Consider the following 19,359-nt stretch of genomic DNA (forward strand, 5'->3'; position numbering starts at 1 on the left):
AGGTTCCTCTAAGGTAAAAGTAGCACTAACTACAGAGCTCACTATTTGGGCTTCCCTCCTCACTTGGATGTTGGTCCTGCACTTCCTGACTGCTTTGGTAATGCTTTGATACCTTCACACAGATGTTTCCTAATTTTTGTTTATATTTTCAGGTTATTCAGTGTGTGTGTGTGTGTGTGTGTGTGTGTGTGTGTGTGTGTGTGTGTGTGTAGGGTGGGAAGGTTGGTTTGAAATACCCATTCCACCATTACCAGAAGGAGAATTCTGAGACTGACATTTTATGTTGCTAAATTCCAATGGCAATTGAATTCAAAACCTCTCCTGTCTCATATGTGAAATTTAGAACATTCATTTACAAAGGGTAAGTTTCCTAGAATTGGAGTTATGGTATTTGGGAGGTTTCTAAGACATGGAAAATATCAACCCCTAAACTTGAATGACACATTCTCTCTGCCGCTTCTCCTTTGTCTTCTGGCAGGAGAAAGACAACAAATTTCTCTCATGTTCCATGCCTCACTGTAGTGATCCTGTTACCAGATGTATTAGAGTTTTCCAGAAAAACAGAGCAAATAGGATATGTACATCCATCTATTTATTTATTTATTACAGGTAATTGGCTAATGCTATTATGTATGTTTGTATGTACGCATTTATTATAGGTTACTGGCTCACATAATTGAGGATGGAAAGCCCCAACATCTGCAGGGTGAGTCAGCAAACTAGAGACCCAGGAGAGTCCATGGTGAGTTCTGGTCAGCATCTGAAGTTCTGAGAACAAGGCAGGCTTGAGACCCAGGAAGAGTCAATATTTCAGTTCAAGTCCAAAGGCAGGAACAAGCTGGTGTCCCAGTTCAAAGACAGTCATACAGGAAGAATTCTCTCCTACTTGGGTGAGGGTCAGTCTTTTTGTGCTATTCATGATTGTGCCTTCAACTGATTGGACAAGGCCCACCCACATTAAGGAGGGCAATCTGCTTTAATGATAATCTTATGCAAAACCACCCTCACAGAAATACCTAGAATAATATTTGACCAACTATCCGGTCACCTGGTGGCTCAGTCAGGTTGACACATAACATTAACCATCACACCAGATTTAAAATTACTATGATCTGAGGGTGATTTGAAGAATATGTGAAAAAGAAGTTTTATGCAGAGAGAATTTTTAGAATTTGCTAAACTCCATCATCAGAAAACCAGGGAATACTTGTGGGAGTGGATTTTAAAGATGCTTAATAAAAAAGATGCAAAATGATTTGGCTTAGTTCTTTGACGTGGTGCATTTTCCTGAGATTCTGTATTCAACACTCTGTTATAGGATGCCAGTGGAATTTATACTAAATTTCATGATGCTAATGAAAACGAGGATCAGATACTGGCCCACAGTAAATGCAACAGGAAGGCCCAATATCCCTTGACACCACCTAGGAAGTATTTTTGGCAAAAAGTCCAGTCTGAATATAATCAACCCTCTAGATCTAACTGCCAGTTTACAGGAAATCCAGGGACTACAGCTACACATCCAATGACATCACAGAGATGAAACAGCAAAGTCCAGAATGTAGAATATTCTATAGGACAAATATGATGTACTTTCTCCAGTAAATAAATGACTGGAAAATATAGAGAGGAAGGGGAAATTTATACATTAAAAGTGACTTAAGAGACTCATACAACCAAATACAATGTGGAGACTGTTTGGATTCTGATTTGAACAATCCAGATGTAACATAAACAAAAATTAACAACAAATTAAGGAGAAGTCAGGGGAAGATATACACTGACTGAAACTATCAATAAATTTTTGTAAGCATGCTGATGGCAGTGTATTTATATTTTATAAAAAAATGCTGCTTAGCTTTTTGATTGGGTAGTAGTCACTTGAGTATATGCATTTGCCAGAATTCACTGACCTGTACACCAAAAAGGACATATTTTACTGTTCATAAATCCTAACTTAATAAAACTAGACATTACAAAGAGAAGGAAATGGCCACAGAGAACAATGGACAGAAAAGAACACCCTGAAAGACAAAATCTGGGGCTTTGAGAGACAATGGTCAAGGCTGTTCCAACTCGAATAAGCAGTAACCAAGAGTTGTAACGTGAACTAAGCATAAATTGAACTCCCTGCTGGAGCAAAGCATCCTGGCAATTCCTGAAAAACAGGACTTGATCATTGCTATGGAATTGTGACTGTCGAATTTTCCATTCTCCTCTTTTTTGAATAAAAATTTAAGTTATTGGATTCTCACCACACTCCACTCTGGTGTATCAGGTGTGTTAGCAGGATGAGCGGGAATGGGCAGATATATCTCCGGGCCATGAGGAGCTGCATTCAGATGTGATGGAGAGAAATGCACATTACCCAGAAATGCCGGACTATCTTGGAGAGTGGGTAGGTGTGCTTCATATGTGGAAGGAAGTGTATATAAGATACTAGAGGGGCTAGATGGGTGGGACTGTGGTTAAGACTTATAGTTTACCCAATATCTATTTTCTTTTTTATTCCACAGTAATAGAATTTAGGCTGGGCGTCTGGTCAACCAGAATAAACACTATGTTTCACAGCCTGATTTTCAGCTAACTGAGCTATGTGACCCAGTTGTAGACAATGGGTATGAGGATCTGTGATATGCAGTCTCTGGATGGCGTTCTTAAGAGAAAGAGGTGCACTCTCCTTGTGCAATCTCCCTCTTACCCCTGACTGTGGCATAGGTGTGTTGGCTGGAAGTTTAGCAGTCATCTTGGACCATGTTGCATGTTGAGGACTGTGGTGTAATAGAACCTGATTGAAGAAACCTAATACCTTGACAACCTGGAATTCCCACAACCACAGAGGACAGTATGTTCAGACTATTACACGAGAGAGAAGTAAACCTCTTTTATTTTTGAAATTCGACAGTTTCTAATAAACATACAAATCTAAAATTTCCGAAACAACAATTTTTCTGAGTCAGATTTCTGGCTTTTGCATGGCTGGAAGACTATCACATATTTGGACAGTTGCATCAACTGCTACTTAGTATGGAGGGTATGTCAGAGTTCAGTGCAGGTAAAAGAGATATAACTGAAGTGAGTAGTGCTGGCAAATCTTTAGTATGGTAAAAAGCAGTGGGATTCAGAAGGCCAATATTGGAATTATTGAGTTCAAGAACACACCTTCATAGCTGCAATCCAGGAATCAGGAAGCTGGACTAGGAAGCTGTTACAAATGCCTCTCCACACCATCTAAGTGAGTGACCAGACATTGCAATGCTGATTCTGGCTGCTGACACTGCCACAATTACTCCGGTACCCATGAAGCTGATGACTAAACACTGACACTGAATGTGGCCAACACTACTGTCTCTAGACACTCACTTTTCTGACTTAGTTTGCCAGAATATGGAGAAGAAAGATGGCCTCCATTTAATATCTGTCTTCCAAATTACATGCAAGTGCATCTATTTAGAGGAACCTGATTTATATCCAGAATCTTAGTTGCAAATTGTGGACTGACATATTTAGTTGTTAGCTTTCTAGACTGTGAACATGAGAGGGTGGAGATGGAGACTAGTCAAGTCACTCTTTATATCTGCCAGAGAAGGGCAGAACTAGAGAAAAGAACTGAAAAGCTGGGATTTTCTATTGGCAATTACAATAGAGGCTGACGTCACAGTGGCATAGAAGGGAAAAAATTAAGATCAAAGAATTTTGGGTTTTAGAGGAACAATATGTCTTTTTTCCTTAACTCTAAAGGTATATTTCCCTATTATCTTGTTACACAGAGAATAATAATCACTTCACCAGTTATAAAGATGGAATGGTTATACCATCCTAGGCATTTAGAATGGCAAACACCAAACTATTTGAGTAAGTGACCTAAGTTTTTAAAAAATTTTTTATATTTTTAAAAATTGTTATACAATTTTTAAAGGTTACACTCCATTTACAGTTATTACAAAATATTGGCTATATTCCCCATGTTGTACAATACATCCTTATAGCCTATCTTACGCCAGCAGTTACCACCCAACCTAAATATTTTAAGTGAGGCTTGAGGTTGTTTAAAAGAAAAAGCCAATGAGAAAAAAAATCAATATTCATTTGAGCTCTAATATCTGTTTTGTACATCCACATGATTCTCTGTAAGTTTTCTAACTGAGAAATAATATTCATTATACTTTAAAGAAACAGCTCCAAATACTTTAAATTATTGGCATATTTTTTTGGAAAGCAGCATCCTTTTCCTAATTTTCCATGGGTTCAATCTGATGATCTTGAAGTAACGACTCTTGTTTGTTATCTTTCTCTTCATGGTGGTTCTCATTTTTCTCTTCTGTTAATAATTTGTATAAGCTCTCATCTTTCTGTTTAATATCACAAAGAATTGAATCCATAGAATAGCCAAATTCAATAAAGGCGTAAACCTTAGCTCCACGTTTATAAAAATGCCCAAAGGAGTGCATAGCAACCAATTTGCCAGTTGCAGTAAACACTGGGGAGCCAGAGGCCCCACTAGAAAAACAAGTATCATAACTAAGTGTGTCAGGGTTCTTAACCTCTGATAGGAAACTTCTCTGGGTAAACATAGGGCAAGCATTATAAGTGGCAGCATAGGGTTCCGCTACCCCGTCTTGATGATGGTCTAGATACCTCTTTAACCGTTGTTCTAAAGAAATCACAGAACAACCATCTATTTTCTTGATCTGGCCTTCTGGGTGACCAATTAAATAAAGCAAACCACTAGATGGTTGAGGGGAAACTTGTCCACATAGGCCTGGAGGAAATCCATTTCCGTTTTCTCTTAGTTTTAAAATGGCATAATCTAGAGTTTCATCAGACACCACAAAACCAGGCTCCATGGAAAACCAATCAACATCAGTAGGGCAGAACTCATTATAAGTGAAAGTGACCTTTGCACATGTGCTTATTATATATGGCCACAAACCTGGATCTGTACCTTCTCCCACTATGAAATGTAAAACATGTCGACAGGTGAAAATAAAATTATTGTTGATGACAAAGCAAGTAGCATTGCCTGTGTTTCCATTATTGTCCCATTTCATGAACCCAACTGACTTACTAAGATGAACAAGACGTTCACAGACTGCAACTGAAGTCGAATTTTCAGTCACTTTTCCAAAGTACTTTTTATAGATGTTGAATTGTTGAAACGGTGGCAGTCGCGTTCTCTTCTGTTCTTCCATAAAATACTTTCGTATGCGAAGTGCCTCTTCATTAAAATGTGGATATTGATGCATCATAACTTTGCTCAACACCTGTAAATTCTTCACCCAGAGATTAGCTACCTCCCTCTGGAGATCCCAATTAATAGCATATTGCATAACCAGATGGGGCCTTTGCCTAACATTTGGGTTTTTCCCCCTATGATTTTTGAAGCAACTATTATTGTAATAACGTTTGGTTTTGGAAGTTGTCTGGTGTGTCTTATCTTCAATATCATCCCCTAGACTTTGAGGTGTGAGAATTTTTTCTCTGTTGTGTTCTCCATCTTCAGTCTTTCCATCTTTCTCTGGTTCATGGACTTTGCTCTTAGACTGTATCAAATCCCAGGGACCAATTTCATCAGTGGCATTTTCATCCTTCTGTTTAATTTGTTTATGGGTACCTTTCCTGACAAATGGTCTTTTAAAAATGTCCAATTCTAAGACTTTTCCAGATACTTCATCCACCATGGACTGTTTTCCATGAATTTTCCGGTGACCTTCCATTAATTTCCATTCAAATGTGTCTAGATCAGACCGAAATCGGCCATCCTTGCATAGGGCTTCTTTGATAGTCTCACCCTTCAAAGCATAGACACAAACCGTAGTTCCTTTTTCATGAAGTTCTTTGATCTTGAGAATCTTCTTTACGTTCCTCCCAACAGCAACAATGTGAAAAAGAATGCATTCAATGTTTGGATTTTCACATTGGCGTAACATCGGATCATCTTCTTCCTGGTCACCCTTTCTTTGACCAACCGTTATTTTAAAATGGGAACCTCTAGGTAGGCATCTGAGAGGCATTCCTAAATTTACATGTCCTTCTATTGTTTTTTCTTCATAAACAATAATGTTCCTTTTAAAATGATTCTCCACCCATCCACTAAAATGGTCATTAGCACTTAGAACTGAGGAGATATTCTCATTGAGTTCACCATATGCTGTAAATACACTACGGTCTGACTTCCTGGCGTGTTCATTCAAAGTAAAGGTGAAACAACATTCTCTACCGGTGCTCACATGTGGGTTCTGACTTTTAGCGGATGTTTCATGCTCACTGACTTCACTCTTAACTTCAATGGTGCTGTTACACTCTCGGATGTCAGATAGAGACTGATCAACAGGTGTGCCAGAACATGGCTGCTGCATGACAGTATCCTTAAAAAAGGAAAGATTAAAAATTTAATAAGAATCACCTTTAATAATAATGTTCCATGTTTTTCTAATTATAAAATTAAATTATACTATGCTGCATATGAGTTTATTTTTCACTAAGCAATCTGCCAGTGCTTTTGCATGTCATTAAACAACCTTTGAAAACACAATTTGAGGGGCTATATGATAGTTCACTGTACGATAGTTTCTGATCTATTCTTCTGTTGCTGGATGTTTAGATTGTTTCTAATTTTTTACTACTGCAAATATGACAAGCTTTTCTATACATAAAACGTTTTGTCTGAAGTCTTAATATTTCCCTAGGCAACCTGACCTTGGACTTTGAACCTCCAGAACTGTGAGACAACATATATCTGTGTTTAAGTCACCCAGTTTGTGGTATTTTGTTATGGAAGTCCCAACAAAGTAATATAAAGATATTTTCATATATCTTATGGGTTTGTCTCTGCTCTGTTTCAGTGGTATATTTTTCCATATCTGTGCTAAATATTGTTTTAATTACAACCTTATAATAAGCATTCATATCTGATAAAACAATTTCCCTCACTTTACTCTTTATCTTCAGAAATGTCTTGGATATTAGCCCTCTGCTCTTCTAATAAATTTTGATCATCTTGTTAAATGCCAGAAAATTAAATTTTTGGACTTTTAATTGGGCTTGTATTGAATCAATAAATGAATCTGGGAAGGACTGACATTCCAATAATATTGAGTTTTCCTACACATGAATATCTGATATCTTGACATTGATTTAGGTCTCCTTTCATGTCTTCCAACAAAGGTTTATAATACTATACACAAAGGACTTACAAATCATTTCTTACATTTATTCCTAGGCATCATGAAATAATTTTTCTAGACATCATAAAATAATTTTGTGATATTATGCAGAAAGCATAACAGAAATAATCAGAAAGATGATTTCCGATCAAGATAAATCCATCTTTTTGTAAATATCAATCTTAAATCTAGCCAACTGCTAAATTATAATCATTTCTAATATTTGGTCTATGGATCTTTATGGTTTTCAAAATAGGCAATCATATCATCTGTGGATGTTTCATGAATATGACTTGTTCCTTCCTTTTCAATTCTTAACTGTATTTTTACTTATTTTTCTTATCTTATTGTACTGGCTAGAATCACCAGTATAGTGTGATGTAATGATGATTATGTAATCACCAGCTAATAGTGAGTATTCCTCCATTCTCCCTGATTGTAAAGGAAATGCTTCTAATGATTATTTAACACAGTGTTTCCTGTAGAACTTTTGAAGATGCCCTTAATCAATATGCTGGTATGTCATTATTTATATTTTTAAGAATAACAGAAGAGAGCAGCTAAGATGAATTAATTCCGTTTTAGCCTATTATTCTTACTAATTATAACAAAAACCTCTGGAAAGAATACAAAAAGCAATGTCTCAAATTTTCACTCTGGCCAAGATGGAGAAATACAGACCTAATTTACATTCCTGCCTGAAACAACTGGAGAAAAGGACAAAATATATGAAATGGTTTTCAAGACACTGGTCATTAGGCAAGAAAGGACAGAGATCCTTGAAAAACAGGAAAAAAATGAAGCAAAGCATATAATTACCCCAGATTGTTCCCTGAAGATAGATTCTGGTTGCTAGGAGTGGGCTGTGGGTGGGGTGGAGGAAATGGGTGAAGTTGGTCAAGAGTACAAACTTCTAGTTATAAGACAAATAACTTCTGGGGATCTAAGGTACCACATGTTGACTACAGTTAACAATACTATATGGGATAACTGAAAGGTGCTAACTAAGAGGGTAGATCTTAAAACGTTCTCATCACAAGAAAAAAATTTAACTCTGTGAGGTGATGAATGTGGTGATCATTTCATAATATATACATATATCTAATCACTATGTCATACACCTTAAATTAATACAATGCTATATGTCAATTATATCTCAGTAAAACTGGGGGAAATTTTTAAAAAAGAAAAGCTATCAGTGTAATTAACTCTATTAGGAGAATAAAAAAGAAAAAACATACAGTCATCTCAACAGACAAAGAAAAGGCATTTTAGCAAACTCTGACATCTATTTTTGAGAAAAATGATTAGCAACCTAGGAATAGAAGGGAACTTCCTCAATCTCAAAAAGGGCATCTACAAAAAACTTACACGTAACAGCATACTTAATGATTAAAGACTGAATGTATTCCTCTTAAGGTTAGGGAAAAAGGAAAGGATGTCTGCCCTTGCCACTTGTATTCAGCATTATGCTGGAAATCCTAGCCAGACAAGAGAAAGAAAGAAAAGACTTTCAGATCATAAAGAAATAAGTAAGACTGTCTTAAATCACAGATGATGTGACCATCTATGTAGAAAATCCTATAGAATTTATGAAGAAGATACCAGAAAGAAGTGAGTTTAGCAAAGTTCCAGGCTACAAGCAACAAACAATCAGAAAGATAAACTTCTAAAAAGTTCTATTTACAATAACATCAAAAAATATGATATTCAAAGGGAAAAATGTGACAAAAAGATATTCAAGACATTTATCCTAAAAAAATATTGGAAGAAATTAATTAAGACCTAAATAGATAGAAAGATATACTGTGTTCAGGATTGGAAGATTGAATATTGTTAAGATGTCAATCATCTACTAGTGACCTATAGAGCCAATAAAATTCCTATAAAAATCTCAGCTGGCTTTATGAGGAAATTGACAAGTTGACTTTAAAGTTTACATAGAAATGGAAAGGACCTAGAAGAGCCAGAGCAACTTTGAAGAACAAAGTTGGAAGACTTCCACTAACTTATCTTATGAATTATTATGCTGCAGTGATCAAGATAGTGTGGTATTAGTAAAGAACACACAAATAGATCAATGGAATAGAACAGTGAGTCAGAAATAGACCCAGACATATATATTCAATTAATTTTTAACAAAGGTGTAAAGGCAGTTCAGTAGAGAAAGGGTAACATTTTCAAGAAACTGTGCTGGAACAACTAGATGCCATATGCAAAACAAATTAATTAATTAATTAACAAATGTTAACTATTGACATGTATACACTGATATGTAAAAAATGGATGACTAATAAGAAAATAAATAAATAAATAAATAAATAAACATTAAAAAAAAACAAATGCTAACTAATATGTGTTTACTATTATTATTGTTCTATCCACACATTGTATTGTAATAGAATATATTGTATTACTATTGCTCAATCGATACATTGCACCATAAAAAATGATAAACTCAAAACAGATCATAGACTTAAACCTAAAATTATAAAAACATCTAGATGAAAACCCAGTAGAAAATTTTTTGTGATCTTAGATTTGGAAAAGTGTTCTCTGACATAAACCCAAAAGCACGATAAAAAAATTGATAAAATGGGGGCTTCCCTGGTGGCGCAGTGGTTGAGAGTCTGCCTGCCAATGCAGGTGACACGGGTTCGAGCCCTGGTCTGGGAAGATCCCACATGCCGCAGAGCGGCTGGGCCCGTGAGCCACAATTACTGAGCCTGCGCGTCTGGAGCCTGTGCTCCGCAACAAGAGAGGCCGCGATAGTGAGAGGCCCGCGCACCGCGATGAAGAGTGGCCCCCGCTTGCCACAACTAGAGAAAGCCCTCACACAGAAACGAAGACCCAACACAGCCATAAATAAATAAATAAATAAATAAATTAATTAATTAATTAAAAAAAAAAAGAAAGTGATTATTAAAAGCTGAGAAATTAAAAAAAAAATTGATAAAATGGGCTTCATTAACATTGAAAACTTTTTTTCCCCAAAAGACAGTATGAAGAAAAAGAAAAAAAAAGAGAGAGAGAGAGAGAAAGGGAATGGAAAGACAAGCCACAGACTGAGATAAAGTATCTGCAAGTCTTTGTCAAATGAAGCAATCTTACAAAGGACTTGTTTCCAACAGATACAAAGCACTCTCAAAACTCAACAATATGAAATTAAACAAACCAATATCTTAATATGGGCAAAATATTTTAATAGACACTTGATCAAAGAAGATATATGGATGGCATCGGGGTGGGTGGAGGACAAGGGTGGGCAAAAGGGAACTATTTAAGGTAATGGAACTGTTTTGCATCTTTATTCTGGTCATGGTTACATGACTGTAAGCATTGGTCATAAGCCATAGAACCGTACACCAAAAATACTAAATTTTACTGTATATAAAATAAACGTATTAAAAAGTAATAGTAAAAGTTAAAGTCTTTCATGCAACCAGTAAGATAGCCAACTTTGTTTTTTGGCATTCATTTCTATAATTTATTTTGTGTGCATTCTATTTTCCCAGCTTTTTCTAGATTTACATTCTCCTTCTTTGTTGCCTCTTTTAGATCCATTTTCCCCCTCATCACCCCATATTCCCTCCAAACAGTTTGGAAATTTTACACTGTAGTTCTGTTCTGTAAGTGAGTGCCCCGGATTAGTACTGCCCAATAGAATTTTCTGAAGTGATGGAAATGTTCATCATCTTCACTGTTCAATATGGCAGCCACATGTGGCTATTGGGTACTTGAAATGTGGTTAATGCAAATGAGGATCTGAATTAGTTACTTGTTTCACTATTTAATTTTAGTTAAGTTGAAGTTAAATAGCCACATGTGGCTAGTGGTTACCATATTGAACAGCACAGCCCTAGACAGTTTAACATGAATATTCAACTTAAAGTTTAAGTTAAATCATTCTTCATAAATAATACAAGGATAAGAATGGTAAGTACTTCTCCTTTACTTACAGAATAAAATCCAAATACCTAAACATGGTATAAGTAAAAGATACCGCAGCTATTTTCCAAAAAGCTATTCTACCTCTCTCCAATTTTTTTTCAGCAGCCATAAAGGTGTATAGAAATGAATTCATGCCAGCTCAGGAATAGATCTTGATTCCCCTAAGTGCCTCTTTAGCCACAAGGTTTTGTGCAGGAAGGTTGAGCTACTTAGCTTGAGACAATTAGGCAAAGAGAAGTTGCCTCAGGGTAACAGAATAGACTCATTATCTGGATGGTAAAGAATGAACTTCGAAATTACTGCAGCTATATTGTCACTAGGCAGAAAGTCAGCCAGAGGAGTACATTAAAAGCAGAGTATAGGGAGTGAAAACATAAATAAGTCCTTGAAAATACTGTGTACTGCTAAATTAAAGCTCAGCTGACCTCCGGACTTTCCAGATGTGTGAACCAATGAATCCATTTATTTTTTTCCCTCAAGGGGCTAAAAAATGTCTCTTTTTGAAAAAAGGCTAAATAAATATTAGCAAATAATGCTGATAAGAATGATAGGTTTCACCACACAGAATCTTCCAGTAGAAGGGTATTTTAGAACAGTGTTTCTCAAATTTTAATGTGTATAGGAATCATCTGGGTACCTTGTTAAAATGCAGATCACACAGATCTAAGAAGCTGATCAGGTGATATCAGTGCTGCTTGTAAATGGACCACACTTTCAGTAGCAAGGCCACAGAGTCCCTTAATCTGGAGTAGCACTGTCCAGTGGAAGTTTGTGCAATGATGGAAATGTTCTATATCTGCTTTGTCCAATATGGCAGCCATGAACCACATATGGCTACTGAGCACTTGAAATGTGGCTAGTGCATAAAGAAAATTAATTTTAAATTTTATTTAATTTTAATCCAATGAATCAATTTTGTTATTTCACAATTAGAGGATTTTTTTCCCTGACAAAATAAAATGTTCTTACTGATATAAAGCCTACTGTGATCTTGTAGCAAACCATCTTATTATTTGCCTACTACATTCTTGAATTCTCCTTACATACCAACAAGTCTAGCTATACTGTTCCTCAAATACGTTTTCATGTGTACATGACTTTACCAAGACTATTCCCTTATGCTTGATACACCTACCTTGTGAAATTGTGTTCATTCTTTAAGATCTTTCTCATATGATATGACTTAAATTTCTTGAGTCTGAATTAAGGACTCTTCTTTCTGCACTTTAAAAGCACTTTATATCCTGATTTAGTATTATCATTTTGCATATTTTGAGTAAAACAGTGTGTTGGTCAAAAATCGGGCTCCGAAGCCTGATTGCCTGGGTTCAAATCCTTACTCTGAACTCCATTACTTTTGCAGTTTTAAGAAAATTGAGTGTCAGTTTCTTCATTTGTAAAATAGGGATGATAATATCTATTGCATAGAGCTTTACTAAATGTTAAAGGAGATAATCCATAGGAAGTGACAGCTTAATTCCAAGTACTCAGTAATTTCTCAGTACACATTAACTACATTATTATTTTTGCCCATCCATATTTCCAATGATACTAAGTGTCTATACTGTTTCTAAGTCATCTTGTTGTCTAACAAGGTACACTTTGCTTTGTTAATTAATACACTATCATTTTGCTTTTACACAAACACTTATATGTATGATCTCCCCAAATATATTTTAAACAACACAAGAGAAGGGGTTAAAACTGCCATTCTTTACGTACTTATCCCCTTCGGGGATCCTAAGATAGTGCTATGGTTAGAGTGTCACCCCAGCAGAGTTGTTTAAAAGTACACATACCTTTGAAACTTCAGGTCTGGTACTCTGGTGATTTCCTGTAGCAGTGAATGACGTGTTCTCTTCAGCCTTCATGAAATTCATGATGAGTTCCAAGAGAATATAACTCACTTCCACTATTGGCCAAGATAGAGAAACAAGGATTGGATTTACCCCCCTACTTGAAATGACTAAACAAATAAAACGCAAGATATATGAAATACTAAGTTTCAAACACTGGCTATCAGGCAGGGCAGAACAGTGATCTCTGATCCCTAAATCAAGGTAGGATCTGGGGATATCTAGCTTACTGCCTGGGGAGCGTTTCCAGGCTATATCTCAGGGAAGGGAAACACAGGCAGAGCCTGGCAGTTTCCCTCAGCTGAGAAGACAAGGTAAGAGCCCTGGGAGGCCCAGGTGGCTGGAGTTTTTAGGGCAGAGTACTAGAGAGCTACAACTACACAGATGGAGAGAGTGTCAGAGATCTGTAGTGGGTACCCCTGAAATTTCAGCTAAATATTGGTCAGTGCATGAATGTAATGAAACTGTTGGAAGTCAGGGGAAGAACCACCCAAAGGGAAAAAATGGAAAAATTCTGAGGCTCATACAGGGCTGAGAATAGTTTCTGTTTCTCATACAGGGATGAGAATAGTTTCTGTTCCCAAAAGTCGAACTTCATAATTCATAACGTATCAGGAGGAGTATTCAGAAAGGTATTGCCTCTACAGTGGGACAAAATTAGCCCTAGACTAAAGGCTGTTCTGGTCCCACCTGACAAAATTTAAAAGCAAGCTTTGGAAGGATAAAACTGTTTCCAAGTAACATAACTGTACACTAGAACGAAGCTCAAGAATATTGATAGGAATAAAAACATTTCTAGCACCCAAAAAAATGTTAAATTGACAAAGCTTGATATCCAGTCAAAAACTCTAAGGCATAAAACGGAGGAAAATATGACCCACAATGAGGACAGACATCGATGAATAGAAACAGATCCAGAAGAGACAGAGATGATAGAACTAGTAGACAAGAACATTAAAACCGTTATTACCTTGGATTTCTGGCCAAATAAAGTAACAGCGTCCAGATTTACCCTTCAGTCTGAAAGCAAAACAAGACAAAATAGGTAAAATAGATGAAACAGTAATTTGCAAGGAACTGGACACCATGCAATTAAGGGCAGTGACAAATGAGGTGCATCCTGTGATTATTCCAGCTGACTTCCTTGAGAGATTTCAGGCCAGGATGCAAGGAGGGGCAGCAAACCAGAGCCAGTTGGAACTCCTGATTTGAGGAGACAGAGCTGAGAGACCAAAGTGGCAGGAGTTCAAAGGACACAGAAGGGAGAGACCTGCACAGAGAGAGAACTCCAGATACATGAAGGATATATGAACTCTGGATATATGAATACCTCCAGGTATTCAGCTGAGGATTGATCAGAGCAGCAATGGAAGAACTACCCACGGCCAAGAAAGAACCTCTGCAAATTGTCAAACCCTCCCCAGATGACACCCCTCTTAGGAATCTCAGTTTCCTCATTTGTAAATGAAGGAGTTTGGTTCAGATCAAACTTGTATTGGTTCTGAGAATTCTCCCCTCTGAGTTTGTTAAAAAGAGGGAGGAGGAGGAGGAGGAGGGGGAGGGGGAGGAGGAGGGGGAGGGGGAGGGGGAGGGGGAGGAGGAGGAGGGGGAGGGGGAGGGGGAGGGGGAGGGGGAGGGGGAGGAGGGGGGAGGGGGAGGGGGAGGAGGAGGAGGAGGAGGGGGAGGGGGAGGAGGAGGAGGAGGAGGAGGAGGGGGAGGGGGAGGAGGAGGAGGGGGAGGAGGAGAAGAAGATACCAGAGTCCCATCCTCAAAAGATCATGATTCAGTACGCCTGGGGCGCAGTTATGGGATTTCCACTTTTATCATTACCGCCCCCGGTCCCCAACACCGAAGGCACACGACACGTTGGTTGGAACAGCTACTAGACGATCTCAAAGTGTCTTTCCAGGTGTGAAACCCTTGACCTCTGAAGCGGGGAGGGGGTTACCACAATGGGGAGCTGCTTATGCCCCCCTCCCTCCGAAACCTCCTTGGATCTGGGCTGAGATCCCTCGAACTAACTAGTGCCCTTAACAACCACCCCTAAAACTCCAGGTCCTTTTCGAGACCAGAGGAGCCGCTCACAGAAGCTGAGAATCTGTCCCAAAGGTGCCCGTGACTGCCGAACCGGGATCCGCAAGAGCTGCGAGGATGGCGCCTGGCTGGTCCTCTGCGGGAACTCTTTGAGAGGAAGAGTGGAAGCCCCGCATCCCCGCCTGGGATTTGACATCGCGTCTGGCCAATGGCGGCGAGCTTGCGGAGGCTGTCTGCCCTCATTGGACAGTAGCTCACCCACTTCGGAAGCAGAATGGCCGAGTCAGGCCACTGAAGGAGGCGGCGGGAAAGGATGGGCGTGGCCCCCATCGCGCGGGCTGAGCGGTTGAAAGGCGGTGCGCGGGAAGATGCGTGCCCAGCCCGCCTGCTCGTGCTGAAGATCCCGCCTCGATCCCATCCATCCACTCACTCCCCACGCTCGGGCCACAGTCAGCTTCCCTGTTCCGGGACAAACTTCAAACAACCATTTCCCTCCATTTCTTCCTGCTCACGCGCGTCAGCCGTCTTCAGGAGAGGAGCTGAGCGAGCGGGGCGCGGGAGTGGGAGGAGCCGGCAGATTCGCGCCTACCAGCGGCTCCGATGACACGGCGCCTGCGCGGAGCTGGAGCAACGCGCCCCGCTTCCGGAGCCGCAGCAGCTGGGACCGTCGGTTCCGGGAGCGCGGCCGTCACAGCCGCTTCAGCCGCTGCGGGGTGGGCGGCGGCGGTGGACGGAACCTCCCGGGAGAGGCTCCGGGCCCAGAACCTGCGGACGTGGGCGCGGTGGGTTTCACCAGCTTCCAGCGCACGGAATTACCCAAAGCAGGCAGTTGACTTGGTGTCCCCAGCAAAGGAGCCAACTTCGCCTAGAGGCTGTTGCACAGACTCTCCAACCAGCAGGAAGAGGCCGGCACCTGCACTCCCGGTTCCCAGGCCGTGCATTAGTATATGGAGGATTTTCCAGTCCTAAGGGAGGGCTCCAGAGTTAGGCATCTCCAAACTGACGACCAAAGAAGGGGCTTGTGAAAACATCTTACTGTTTAAGAAACTGAATAGAAGGAGATGCCTTTAGTATTGGGTGCTATTTTTGAAAAGCTGGTCAAAGAAGGGGAGAACATAATTGATATGTGATGATGGTGACAACTCTTTTGAAATAGAACAGATGTTTATGTAAAAGTCGATGGTGTTGGATAATATTGAAAGCTTTTCCTAGCTTGACTTGATGTAAAATATATACAGAGAAACTAGAATCACTGCTTAAATTCCAGGTGCTCAGTGGGGTTTGGAGAGAGTAAACCTTAGAAGTGTAATTGTAAAACTAACATTAAAAAGCTAGAGGAAAAGAAGAGAAAAACTATGATAGTTTTATCAAATCACTTAATTTACTCCTTAAATTATCTTAAAACGTACAGGTGACTGGTAGTAACATATATAGATGGAGAACAAATTATTGCACAAGGGGACTTGCTGATTCTCTTTTCTTTATGGACTCTGGAGATGTTAAAATGTTATGAAAAGGAAGAGGCAGTAGAGAATGGCGCTATTGAAGTTGCCTGACATTTCTGGGGACAGAGAATTTGCCCTGGAAAGGAACATACCTCAAGGAGCACATGTATTTGCCATTGCCGCTAAGCACCTTGTAGGCCATAGTAAGGCGGCTGGATTTTATTACAAGCGCAAGATTTATTCTAAACAGAGGGTTTGAAGCAAGGGAGTATATGACCTGATTGTTAAAAATCCCTGGCAGCTGTGTGGACCAAAACCTCTAGGGTATGAGAGTAGCTGCAGAGGGAGAAAGCGATTAGGCGGAGCTATTCCAGCTTTCCAAAGATGTGGAAGGCACAGCTTCCAGTGGTAGTGGTGGAGGTGTGAACACCGGTTGGATCCTGCATTTATTTTGAAAGGCATGCCCAGGAGCTTTGTTTACGAATGGGGAGTTCCAGAAACAAGAGAAAAAGAGGGCTCAGCGATGATTCCTGGGCTTTTGACTTGAGCGACTTGAGCAAAGATAAAGTCTTCCTTAAGGGGTATGGGAAATCCAAGGAAGGAGCGGTGTGTGTGTGTGTGTGATTTCTACTTTTGACATGTTGACTTAGAGATACTAATCCACTCCAACTGAATGACAAGGAGTGAAGTGAAAGGATTCACATTCAATACGTGATAGTGAATACCCAGGGAGGGTCAGGAAGGGACATAGGACTGGACATGGGAAGGAATAACATAGACCAAAGTGAAAGAGAGAGAGAGAGACAGAAAGACAGACAGAGAAGCTTGGACTTTATGATGGTAATGAGGTTGGCCATTAACTGAGAACTAAATTTGAGATGCAGTGAAAAGGAAAAGGAAAAAAGAATTCAAAGGGAGATAGCTCATCAGAAGACAAAGAAAAAGCCTGCCTTGTTTCCCCAGATCCTCTGTTTCTTAGGTGACATTTATATTTTTACCTCCCAATGGACTTTTGCCCATTTGTAATGGCATCTCAACCAGCACATGGTTCCTGCCAATCCCAGAGCATCCTGGCTCCTTGAGCCTAGCTAATAGCTGATGCTTTACTCCTTGTCTGTTTACTAGTCACTGGAATAGCAACTGAACCATAGGCTTGAAATAATTGGCCTGATACCATTTTAGGTGGCAGTCTTCCATTTCTGTCTTAAGCGTAAAACTGACCCTCACCAGAAAACTAACAGCCTAGAGCTGGCTGAATCAGGACCTATAAGTCCGTGGCAGAGCTCCAGCACTGCTTTCCCCTTCGAGGCTGTGCTCTGAAAGCTTCGATGCAAACCCACTGCCACTTGGCAACAGTGACAGAGTAAGGATTGCTCAAGGAATCTGCTGAGCCACCAAGGAGACTTCACTTTCAGCTGATGCTGATATGATGCTGTTGAAATAGTCTGACATCCTTGAGAACAGGTGTTTGCCTTTGATAAGACTACACACTGCAAAGTCCCTGGGACTCAGCACCTTGTTGGCAGTATGTAATAGGTAGTCTGCATTTCATTATAAATGTGACAAGAATACGTCTGGCCAAGTCGCAGGTGGTTGGGTTATTTAACTGTCGTCAAACCCATAATGAGGTAAAGACCACTCACATGTTCTGGAGAGATGGGGATTCATCAAATACTAAAGCCAAGCCTGAGAGAGTCAGGGGACAAGGCCGGTGCTTTGGAATGGTGACTATTCCACGAATCCTGACAGATGTTCTGACTGTCTCCCTGAAGCTCCTCTCCTGGTGACTTGAGTTTCCAAGGAGTCTTATTTTATCAAGCGAATTCCTAGAAGGAAAACCACCCTACAGGGTTCCAGGCACCTGCAGGAATTTCAGGCTCTGAGGCCTGGAGATGGATGAACACTTCAGTCCAATCTATATCCCCAGTGGGGACTTATCTGGGTCGCATTTGATCTTCGCAGTCACCCCTTGATCTAGGTGTGACTTTTGCCCCCATTTCACAGATTACGAAACAGGATAGTTTGTCGGAGGCTACGGGTCTAGTTGGGGTGGGTGTAGGGGTGTCCAGGAGGAGTTTAACCTTAGAGCCTCACAGCTTCTTAGGACCCTGCGGGGAGACCTTAGGCAAGCTCCCTTGCCTCCTGGGGTGGGGTGTTCTTATTTCCCTATTTGTAAATTAAAGTGATTGCCCATTTGTGATTCTCCATCCATTCCTGTTCAAACTCATCACTTGAGTAGCATTTAAAAACCACAGATTCGGGGACTCAATCCCAGTGTAAGTTCAGTAGGTCTGGGGTGAGTCTCCGTAACCTGCATCTTTTAACAAGTAGAGGCATCAACAGATCTGCCTGAGAAACTCAGACCAGTGCTTCGCAAAGTTTACGCTGCATCAGGATCCTCTGGGGAGCTTGTTGAAACACATTCCTGAGCTCCTGTGAGATCCTGATTCCATAAGGCTACAGTGTGGCCAGGTGCATTTCTCAAGAGCTGATGCCATGCTGCTGGTGACCATCTTTCTTCATTGAACAAAACTACTCTAAGGACTTTACAAATATTAACTAATTTTATCCTCATAACAGCCATAGGAGGCAGCTACAGTCATCCCCGTTTCAAAGGAAACTGTCTCCACAGAGACATCAAGCAATTGGCCTCAAGACACACAGCTCTTAGCAGAGCCTGGATGACCCACCAAGCAGTCGGCACGTGACTCCCCTCTCCCCGCCTCCCCCCTACTCCCCCCCCCCCCCCCGCCCCCAGGCATTGCTTCTCCGCTATAGTTCTAATCAGCTTCCACTACCCCAGCTCACCTCAGCACTTCCCGGGGCTGCTCCACTCCAGTCCCGCTCCCCGATGCCCCAACCTATCCCTCTGTGACCCTCCCTCGCTGCTCCTGGGACTGAGATCAT

The 19,359-nt window shown here is 40.3% G+C and overlaps 1 protein-coding gene across 4 annotated transcripts; it reads right to left on the minus strand.

The window, feature by feature from the left end:
* Positions 1-2,496: 2,496 nt before the first annotated feature.
* On the minus strand, positions 2,497-19,359 carry FAM111B (FAM111 trypsin like peptidase B). Of its 4 annotated transcripts, none has more exons than XM_082341137.1 (4): positions 19,261-19,359; positions 13,944-13,993; positions 12,917-13,029; positions 2,497-6,368 (listed from the first exon to the last, which is right to left on the minus strand). In XM_082341137.1, the coding sequence occupies exons 3-4, from the start codon at positions 12,995-12,997 to the stop codon at positions 4,233-4,235; spliced, it is 2,217 nt and encodes a 738-aa protein (XP_082197263.1). In that variant the 5' UTR covers positions 12,998-13,029; positions 13,944-13,993; positions 19,261-19,359; the 3' UTR covers positions 2,497-4,232. The 4 variants fall into 4 exon arrangements, with proteins under 4 accessions (XP_082197263.1, XP_082197261.1, XP_082197262.1 ...); XM_082341135.1 differs by lacking the exon at positions 19,261-19,359 and adding an exon at positions 15,266-18,177; XM_082341136.1 differs by lacking the exon at positions 19,261-19,359 and adding an exon at positions 15,059-15,259.

This window comes from Balaenoptera borealis, assembly GCF_965194805.1.
Source record: "Balaenoptera borealis genome assembly, chromosome: 11".
NCBI classification, from domain to species: domain Eukaryota; kingdom Metazoa; phylum Chordata; class Mammalia; order Artiodactyla; family Balaenopteridae; genus Balaenoptera; species Balaenoptera borealis.